The 9,992-nt window shown below is 40.2% G+C and overlaps 3 protein-coding genes across 4 annotated transcripts in view; 2 read left to right on the top strand and 1 right to left on the bottom strand.

Moving 5' to 3' along the window:
- LOC103366487 (GTPase IMAP family member 7-like) overlaps positions 1–1,123 on the top strand; it is a 3,583-nt gene extending 2,460 nt beyond the window's left edge. Inside the window, exons 2-3 of the mRNA XM_008294231.1 lie at positions 12–655; positions 764–1,123. Of these exons, the coding sequence (XP_008292453.1) occupies positions 12–655; positions 764–910 (791 nt within the window). The 3' untranslated portion in view covers positions 911–1,123. The remainder of the gene's footprint in view (positions 1–11; positions 656–763) is intronic.
- A 232-nt stretch (positions 1,124–1,355) lies between these two features.
- Positions 1,356–5,239, top strand: LOC103366478 (GTPase IMAP family member 4-like). Its single transcript, XM_008294220.1, has 3 exons — positions 1,356–1,848; positions 2,041–2,112; positions 3,106–5,239. Exons 1-3 carry the CDS (start codon positions 1,839–1,841, stop codon positions 4,035–4,037), a joined length of 1,014 nt encoding a protein of 337 aa, XP_008292442.1. The 5' UTR covers positions 1,356–1,838; the 3' UTR covers positions 4,038–5,239.
- Positions 5,240–6,352: 1,113 nt separating this feature from the next.
- On the bottom strand, positions 6,353–9,150 carry LOC103366479 (GTPase IMAP family member 4-like). Of its 2 annotated transcripts, XM_008294223.1 has the most exons (3): positions 9,061–9,150; positions 8,520–8,953; positions 6,353–6,821 (listed from the first exon to the last, which is right to left on the bottom strand). In XM_008294223.1, the coding sequence occupies exons 1-3, from the start codon at positions 9,080–9,082 to the stop codon at positions 6,438–6,440; spliced, it is 840 nt and encodes a 279-aa protein (XP_008292445.1). In that variant the 5' UTR covers positions 9,083–9,150; the 3' UTR covers positions 6,353–6,437. The 2 variants fall into 2 exon arrangements, with proteins under 2 accessions (XP_008292445.1, XP_008292444.1); XM_008294222.1 differs by lacking the exons at positions 8,520–8,953; positions 9,061–9,150 and adding an exon at positions 7,363–7,474 and having other exon boundaries at positions 6,353–7,255.
- Positions 9,151–9,992: the final 842 nt, after the last annotated feature.

The raw sequence follows: 9,992 nt of genomic DNA, 5'->3' as shown, positions 1-9,992 counted from the left end.
TTTTTGCACAGACTCTAAAGAACTGAGACTCATTCTGGTCGGAAAAACTGGATCAGGAAAGAGCGCAACTGGAAACACCATCCTGGGACGTACAGGCTCCTTTAAAGTGGACACGTCGCCTGAATCTGTGACTCACAGCTGTGACAGACAAGAGGTAGAACATGGTGGCAGGAACGTTGTTGTGATCGACACCCCAGGGCTGTTTGACACTAAGAAAACACAAACAGAGGTGAAAGAACACATTGAGGAGTGTGTTAGAAAGTCCGTTCCTGGCCCCCATGCTTTCCTGTTAGTGATCAGCCTGAAGTCTAGATTCACACAAGAGGAGAGGGACACGGTGAAGTGGATCCAGGACAACTTTGGCTCAGACGCTTCCATGTATACCATAGTCCTGTTTACTCATGCTGACTTGCTGGGGAGTAAATCTGTGAAGGACTATGTGGCAGAGAGTATTCATCTGAAAAGACTGATTAACCAGTGTGGTGGAAGATACCATTCACTCATCAACGGCCAGAGAGCAAGTAGAGGCCAAGTCAGAGAACTTCTAGATAAAATCGACGAAATGGTGACAGAGAATGGAGGAAGTCACTACACTAATGAGATGTATGAGGAAGCCCAGAGGAAACTTGAGGAGGAAAGGAGGAAGGAGGAGGAGCAAAGAAAAAACAAAGAGAGAGCGCGAAGGAAATTAGAGGAAAAGAGAAAGGAGGAGGAGCGAAGAAGACAGGAGAAGAAGAGAAGACAGAAGACGAAAATGCTTTCCTGGTGTGCAGTGGCAGGTGGTGCTTCTATGGGAATGTTCGGTGCAGGAGCGTATTTCAACAAAGAGTTTCTCCAGGCAATGGGTACAGTGCTTCTCTCATTCACTCAAGACATGAATTGTGCAAAATACATATTTGAAGAGGACTGACATTGTGAAAAAAAAGCAGAAGGAAGAATAAATGTCAAAGAATGAGACAAGTAAAAGCTTTCAATAGACTGTGATAAGATGCCTGTAACCCTCATTTTTACTAAGAAATGATTGCGCATTAGGGGATTAGGAATACGCTTCATGTATCGGTTTCTCTGTGTTAATTTGTAAATACAAAAAAAATAAAAAAAAATCTGTGAAGTCTGAAGTGCAGTTTACATCTCCTGGTTTCTATTTTCTTTTTATGAATCGACCTACATGTATTTGTTTGTTTGTGCTGCAACTTTTGTAACTTTTACAATCGACAGAGACCCTTGAAATTTGGTTTTACTTAAGTCGGCTGGGATAGGCTTCAGCCCCCCGCGACCCTAGTGAGGATTAAGCAGTGTATAGATAATGGATGGATTTAAATTTTTACTTCAGAGAACATCAAATTTCAACCAAAGTGGAACCATCCTCATCCATACTGCTGTCAGATGGGCCTATCTCTGTTTTTCCATTTGTACCGTTACTTGACTTTAATGGGAGGAGACTTCAACAATGGAAGGATGTGATGCAGCCCCGGCAGTTTTCTCATCTCCCCCGCTGTAAAACACACCTCATTACATAGTTATACCAAGAAAACCTAAAGTGATCAGTTAAAGGGCTTTATTGTTGATCTTGTGTTTCCGTCACCCTTTCTAAAATATACCGGCCAAACACAGACCTATTCAGATTACTCAGAGAGCCGTGGACAGCCTCTGTGGGGATTCACATTTTCAGATGTAAACAGAGACAATACAAGGAAATAGGAAGCCCCCCGTTCATAGCACAGGCTTCCAGAAGTTTCCCAGAAAACTCATGTGAAAGTTGAGCCACAGAGCTCGCAGCTCAGGTCTGGAAGAACAGATTTGGTCACCTGGGACCTGGAAAAAGTAGATCTGAAGTAATGGCTGAAGGTAAGAGAATCTATCTGACTTAATGTCGAAAGCAAAAACAGCGCTGAGCCTTTGATTACTGTGAGATGCTCATGTGATACGGTGACACTGAAAAGGGAAGGAAATAGGAAAAATGTAGACCTTGTTAATGATGTCAGTGACTAATAGTCTATTTTTTTTGTGCGTCTCAATGGTATCATTTTATTGTCACAGCAATACCGCTCCGAGAAAAGAAGCAGAGGACTCTACCTCGTTCTGATGGGTGTGGTCTGAACAACTTTGACGGTAGACTCCATTTCTCAAGAAACCTCAGTAATTAGTTATATATTTATATGATACTTTATAATATCGATAACGATTGACAACTTAAACTATGTTGTTTTTGTGAATATATTATTTATTGTTGCTCCTTGAATAGTTGGGTTGCAAAAAATGTCTTTGTCTGGTGTTAACTCTTCTCTAGTAATTCTGTCTGTTAGATAAACGGGGAATAAACACATGAGAATCTGTGGTTCTTAATGTTAACACCTAGTTTGTAAACTTGGATTTTGGCTTCTCCCAGATGGACGAATGCTCCTCATGAGGAATTAAAACTAATCTAAGTTATGTTTGCACTGAAACACACTGTGCGTAATCTCAAGGGCGTAGCAGACATGCCGAATTTACTTTGTTATTTAGAACGCCTCCAAAGCAGATATTTGGAATACCTGAATGGCACCTATCCATTTTAATGACCAATAGTCTTGGACACATGCCAAAAGAGTTGCAGGATAACGTCACAACTGTAAAAATGCATTGTATGCGCTTTGCGAAAGCTTTACACAGATCAAAACTTAATGATTTAAAAACACACACAAAAAATAATTTACCTTGTTTCCTCTAAAAAGATTGTTTTTCGACATTCTTCTTCCGTTATGTTACTCTTTGTCTTGGTTGGAGGAAGGTTGAGTAGCTGCAACGAACTGAGATTTGTTAGGATATTTGCTAGCTTGTTGTGCTCATCCATTCGTTGGCATGCATTAGCAGTTATTTTTCAGCATTCATATAGCACGCATATGCACACACATCTGTGCACGACAAGGACAATGGCAACAGGGTGCCATTAAAATGATAAAAAGAAAAAGCAAGACATTCTAGAGAAATGTATACACCAGCAAAGAAGTTTTTCAAGAGACCACGATCCAAACACACTAATTAAAACACTCCCTGCTAATATGGCAATAAAACAAAGGCTTCACATTTTATTCGTGCACAGGGCTAACTTTGTGTCTCCCACAGCTCTGGATTTGTCCGGAGGGTTGAGGATAGTCCTGGTGGGCAAGACTGGATCAGGAAAGAGTGCAACAGGAAATACCATCCTCGGAAGAGCTGCCTTCAAAGAGGACCCGAGCCCCGTGTCCGTTACCAAACACTGTGAGACGCAGCGCGGGGAAGTGGACGGGACTGAGGTCCAGGTGATTGACACTCCAGGTCTGTTCGACACAGGCATCTCAGAGGAAGAATTAAAAACCAGAATAGAGGAGTGCGTCAAGTTGTCAGTGCCCGGCCCTCACGCCTTCCTCCTGGTGATCAGGCTCGGCGTGAGGTTCACGGAAGAGGAAAGAAACGCTGTGAAGTGGATCCAGGATAACTTTGGAGACGACGCCTCCATGTACACTATCATGCTGTTCACGTGTAAGGATCAAGCCAAAGCTGACAATGCTCTGAAGGAGTGCAAGGAGCTGCGGAGACTCTCGATCACGTTCGGACGCAGATACCACGCCTTCAACAACAACGACGCGGAGGACCGCGTGCAGGTCGGGGAGCTGATCACCATGATCAAAGACATGGTACAAGACAACGGGGGCAAACACTACACGAATGAGATGTACGAGAAAGCCCAGAGGAAGCTCAGGGAGGAGGAGGAGCGGAAGAAGCAAGAGGAGGAAGAGAAGAAAGAGGAGGAGAGGAAAATGTGGGATGCAGAGAGGGAACAGCAAGAGAAAGAGAGAGAAAAGGTCAAAAAGGTCAAAAGAAAGAATATACGCGTGGCCTCGGCTGCTGCTGTTGTGCTGGTGTTAGCTGGGGCGGTTATAGCGGTGGGAGCTGAAACCACAGTGGCTTTGGCTTTAGGAGCTCCTGCACTCCTCCTGGGAGTGTTATGCGGGTTAGCTGCCATTTTGATATGGAAAGGCATAAAATGCAAAGCCAAAGCTAATGTTCCTGTATAACCATAACTGAATGTACAGTAGAAATATTCCAAATACAGCGTTAACAACACAACACATTACTATACTGTTTAGAACGAATCAGTGAATGATGTGTTTTGGCCTTTTTTTTTGCATTCTGCTTCAAAAAATGAAAACGTTTTTGCCATAACAGAAGTATGTGAATTTAATAGTAAACAAACGGTATGAAATGCAACGTTCTTTTTGTTTTCTTTTCACTTGCTTTTTATTTGAAACCTATTTAAGAATATGAGCTACACTTGAACAGATATTTTGAGTTGAGTCCTAATAAATAATGATAAAATTTGTAAATACCCCCCATTTTATCATTTAACTTATATGATAAATTCTCAAATACAACATCTATGCAGCTGAATTAGTGTTCCTGATTTAAACAATGATGTGCTGTTTCCTGTTCTTTATTATTAGTAACATTACAGGCTCATTTCCTTGAAGGAAACGGGAAACAATGGGAAACGGCCATTGATTGATCACATTTGCGGAAACAGAGCAACCCTTAACTAGTCTGCCACTGTGACATTGTCAGCACATACCATCTCCAACATAATGACCTTAAAATGGTAACATGGTCAACTTCCACCTCTGAAAGTAGTAGTTTCAACATCCCTGTTCAACCAATTATCCAGTGAACCAGGTTTAGGTTGAATGTACGTGTTAACCCCTTTTTGACATGGAGAAAGACACCGTTGTGTTTAAATGTACATTTGCACAACAAAACACTGTCAATTAAACAGCCTCCCTTTCTGGAAATTTGTTGTCCTCAGGCTGCGAAGTAGCCATTTAAGCTGCATTTTAAAGGAAGATGTACAGAGAAGCCTGCTTCTACAGGATAAACCCGCATGTCTCAGCTTTGTAGACAGTTCAGAAACTTTAGTAAAAATGTTTGAAACATCTCCAACCTCATAATTTTACAAACTGTGCAATAAAAAAACAAAAAACAAAAACAGACTTCTGTCAGCTGCTTCATGTAAAATGACTGTAAAGTAAGATTTGGGTGTAGCACTTAAAATTCAGTAATTACAGATTACATTCTTTCTTTAAGACTGTATAATTAAGAAGTGTAATCTTAATGAGTGCAGGGTGTGCCTAAAGAACATACAAGAAACTATTTCCCTTTGTCACATCTTCATGTTTGTGTTTTACCTGGATTAACCTTTGATTAAAATTTGTACATCAGAGCTGTATATTATATATCTATTTATCTCGCTCTCTCTCTCTCTCTCTCTATCTATCTATCTATCTATATATATAGATAGATAGATAGATAGAGAGATAGAGATTAATATGGATATATAAAAATTTCTATAGAAGTCTCTTAACACTAAATGACTGCAATTAGACATCAGATGTCTCTCAAGGTTCAGCTTTGCTATCATTATACAAGATAAGATTGGAATAAAGTTGTAGACACCGTAGAGCAGAAAAGGCAAAAAAAACAAAACAAGATATTCCAAAGAGATAATTATTCTGAAAGTGCTTTTTCTTTTTCTTTTTTTTTAGATGAACCTGAAAATGTTTCATAGTGTGTGTGCCATCTACATTTACTCTTAACCACTAACATATATATTGATATTTACACATCTGAACAAATCTTACAAGTGTTCCTTTTATTGTGACACAAGAATTATTCAAATAGACCTTGTGGTTGCAGAGATAAACTGTTTTTATTGTGGGTATGTAATTTTCGAGCAGAGGCCTGAAAAATAGCTCAGGGCTTAATAGGTTAAATATCTGTTTATACTAATCAAATATTTTAAATGCTTTGTGGTTTCCAACAGTGAGGCATCATGAAGGTTCAGAGACATAAGAAGGGATTTGCAAAGTTAATGTGGAAATAATTACACAAATGTTGAGCAGGGTGACACAGAGGGATACTGAGGGCCTCTGGTGGAGGGAAGGAGAGAAACAAGTGACCAAGCTGGATAAAAAAAAACTGTGAAAGCTGTTCCAAGTTGTCATGGTTTGGCAGCACAACCAGGCCTCACATTGTCCCACATGTGTTTTGAGTTTGACATTACAAATTGTTTTACCAGCAGAGTCCTATAAAGTCTTACATGGTGTCGTGGCAACAATTTGTGTGAATACTTGACTGAATTCATTTTCTTGTGATAAACATTTTGGAGTCAAACATCAAACAACATATTTAATCGATGTTATTTTATTCTCAGAGATTTAATGAAGTTAAATGAGTTTTCTACACAGAGCGGTCTGAACAATCAAAACATACAGCAATGACATCTGAAAGATTCATCATTTAAGGCAGACAAGGTCTGACTAATACAGATGATCGTACACTAATGCAATGAATAAATGCAATATCAGAAAAGTCGAATGTGAATTTGTACTTAAGTATGACATGGCTGACTTCATAGGAGTCCTGACTTAGTTGGTTTTTGTTTTCGGTCTGATCCACCTCCAAACAGTTCCAGTGACCCCTGCAACTGCAACTGCAGCTACTAGCAGTGGTCGTCTGGCTGCAGCAGCAGGGGCAGCAGAATACAAAGCTGCCCCCACCAACAAAGAACCTGCAGATTTCAGGGTGTCGCCACACTTTCCCTTAAATCTTTCCCAATCCAATTGTTTCTGGGCCTCTTCGTATTTGCTGCTGGTATAAAAGCCCTCATTTGACTGCACAGTGGTGTCTATCTTTTCAAACAGATCAGCTACCTGTGTGCGATCATTCATGCGTGTGTTGTCAAACACTATGTACCCGGCTTTACAGTCATCGATGAGCTCGCTCAGCTCAGGACTTCGGTGTAAATAGTCCTCAATGGAAGTTTTGTTGAGCACATCACCGTGAGTGAAAAGCACTGCTGTGTACTTGGAGGCTTCTGCACCAAAGTTCTCCTTGATCCACTTTACAGCATCCTTCTCCTCTTTTGTGAAGCGAACATCCAGTCTGATCACTAGCAGGAATATATGGGGTCCTGGGAGAGACAGCGTGATACATCGCTCTATTTCACTTTTCAATGTCTCGTCGTCAACTGACGTGTCAAAGATCCCGGGAGTGTCAAAGACACGCACGGTTCTTTCATCAAAGTGGACGATTTGTTCCTTACAATTCTTGGTCTCGGAAGATGAAAACATGCTTGTGGCAAAAGCTTTCTTTCCCAGGATGGTGTTCCCTGTTGCACTCTTTCCTGATCCAGTCTTTCCGAGCAGGACAATCCTCAGGTCAGTAATAACTGGAGAGCAGGAGTCTTTGAATAAAAAGACAGCAAAGCATTTATTGAAAATTCTTCAGTCACCTCACAGTAGGAATGTAAAATGTGTGCACATATGCATACACATAAGTACAGAGACTGACCTTCAGCTGTGGTTAATCCCATGTTGTTGTAGAGAGCAAGAAAAACCAGTAACTCCGATCAAACTGGATAGACTGTCCAGACTAGTTTCTAACGTGTTCTTTTTCAAGATTATATTAAGTCTGTACTTGTGGGAGTCAGTGATCCCTCCTTCCCTCCTTCCCTCCCTCCCTTCCTCTGTCTCTGTGCCATGGAGGTTTACTGGGAAATGAAACTTACAGAAGGCTGCTGTATGGGTTTGAAACCTTAATAAATTGGCTGAAATACAGACTTTGCACACATGAAAGCAGGTGACGATGTAATCTCAGACTTGACTCACACTTTAAAAGAAGATTTTACATCATAATTCATTCACTTTGCCTCATTTTAGATCAAAACCAGAGAGGAGTTGATCAACTTTTCTGCTGACGTGTCCCATTCATCAATAATCAAGGTTCAGGGTACATTCTTTTTTTACTATTACATCAATGATTGCACAGTAAAATGTTGCTTCATGCTACATACAGGAAAAACTCTATAAATTAGACAGAAATGTATTCAAATATGTTTTTATATTTACAAAGTATACACACCCACACAACATTGGTAATAGAACTGTAAAGTTGTCGTACAAAGAAATAAATTATGTGGGGATCAGCAACCAGCTGGAGAGCACAAACCAATCAGCAGCTAAAGCACCAGGTGAAAGAATCAGGAACAAAGCTAAAAAAAAAGAAAAAAAAAGAAACAATGACACCATCGTTGATTTGAATTAGTAGGTATATTTGAAGTTGGTGAATAACAGAACACACAGACACATAAAACTAAACTAGCTGTGTCATGCTGCTGAGATTCCACTCTGCCTCTGCTTGTGTGTGTGTGTGTGAGTGTGTGTGTGTGAGCAGTGTGTGTACAGAAGGCCAGTGTGTGTTGTGTGTCTGTGTGGGCAGCTGGAGCGATGCCTGTTTATTTTTACACAGTTTTTCATGTATGTCGGGGTCTTTAACAACTTTGTTTTCCTGTGTTTGTGATTTACAGATTTTATCGTTTGACAGAATGCTTCATTATTCATTCAAATGTTGTTACTTTTAGAAAAAAAATCATTTTGCTTGTTGAGTTTAACAAAATAAACTGTTTTTGCCTTTGTCTTTGACTGTATTTGAATANGGTGTAAATAGTCCTCAATGGAAGTTTTGTTGAGCACATCACCGTGAGTGAAAAGCACTGCTGTGTACTTGGAGGCTTCTGCACCAAAGTTCTCCTTGATCCACTTTACAGCATCCTTCTCCTCTTTTGTGAAGCGAACATCCAGTCTGATCACTAGCAGGAATATATGGGGTCCTGGGAGAGACAGCGTGATACATCGCTCTATTTCACTTTTCAATGTCTCGTCGTCAATTGACGTGTCAAAGATCCCGGGAGTGTCAAAGACACGCACGGTTCTTTCATCAAAGTGGACGATTTGTTCCTTACAATTCTTGGTCTCGGAAGATGAAAACATGCTTGTGGCAAAAGCTTTCTTTCCCAGGATGGTGTTCCCTGTTGCACTCTTTCCTGATCCAGTCTTTCCGAGCAGGACAATCCTCAGGTCAGTAATAACTGGAGAGCAGGAGTCTTTGAATAAAAAAACAGCAAAGCATTTATTTTAAATTCTTCAGTCACCTCACAGTAGGAATGTAAAATGTGTGCGCATATGCATACACATAAGTACAGAAACTGACCTTCAGCTGTGGTTAATCCCATGTTGTTGTAGAGAGCAAGAAAAAACAGTAACTCCGATCAAACTGGATAGACTGTCCAGGCTAGTTTCTAACGTGTCTGTATTTATGCGAGTCAGTGATCCCTCCCTTCCTCTCTTTCTGTGTCACAGTGGTTTACTCACCAGTGTGGTTTACCGGGAAATTAAACTTACAGAAGGCTGCTGTATGAGTTTGAAACCTTAATAAAATGGCTGAAATACAGACTTTGCACACATGAAAGCAGGTGACAATGTAATCTCAGATTTGACTCACACTTTAAAAGAAGATTTTACATAAGAATTCATTCACATTGCCTCATTTTAGATCAAAACCAGAGAGGAGTTGATCAACTTTTCTGCTGACGTGTCCCATTCATCAATAATCAAGGTTCAGGGTACATTCTTTTTATTATTACATCAGTGATTGCACAGTAAAATGTTGCTGCTCCATGTTACATACAGGAAAAACTCTATAAATTAGACAGAAATGCAATTAAACAAAAATTTATATTTAGAAAGCATACACACCCACACAACATTGGTAATATAACTGTAAAGTTGTCGTACAAAGAAATAAGAAACTATATGGGGATCAGCAACCAGCTGAAGAGCACAAACCATTCAGCAGCTAAAGCACCAGGTGAAAGAATCAGAAGCTCAAAGAAACATGACTCCATAGTATTCAGCTATTTGATTTCGTAGGTATATTTGAAGTTGGTGAATAACAGAACACACAGACACACAAAACTACAACTAGCTGTGTCATGCTGCTGACGTCTGCAGGCGAGGGTATGTCACGGTGTAAAAAGAGACACTATGCAAAAAATGTCAACCTGTTTGCACTGCTGGCATGTATTATAGCAATCAAAGTCAAATGTCTTTTAGTTTCAAGCTGATCCAGCCAGCCTCAGTACT

The sequence above is a fragment of the Stegastes partitus genome, unplaced genomic scaffold, assembly GCF_000690725.1.
Source record: "Stegastes partitus isolate 25-593 unplaced genomic scaffold, Stegastes_partitus-1.0.2 Scaffold949, whole genome shotgun sequence".
Lineage (NCBI taxonomy): Eukaryota > Metazoa > Chordata > Actinopteri > Pomacentridae > Stegastes > Stegastes partitus.
Note: the sequence above shows the minus strand (reverse complement) of the source record. Positions and strands in the feature narration are given on the sequence as shown.

What these genes read in the sequence shown, in the direction of transcription:
- LOC103366478 (XM_008294220.1), top strand. An exon ending in TGGTCTGAACAACTTTGACG is followed by an intron (nt 2,113 to 3,105) that starts GTAGACTCCATT and finishes TGTCTCCCACAG; the next exon opens with CTCTGGATTTGTCCGGAGGG.
- LOC103366479 (XM_008294223.1), bottom strand. Translation starts at nt 9,082, where the DNA reads ATGGGATTAACCACAGCTGAAG. An exon ending in GGGATTAACCACAGCTGAAG is followed by an intron (nt 8,954 to 9,060) that starts GTCAGTTTCTGT and finishes TTTTATTCAAAG; the next exon opens with ACTCCTGCTCTCCAGTTATT. An exon ending in TCAACAAAACTTCCATTGAG is followed by an intron (nt 6,822 to 8,519) that starts GACTATTTACAC and finishes ACTTCCATTGAG; the next exon opens with GACTATTTACACCGAAGTCC.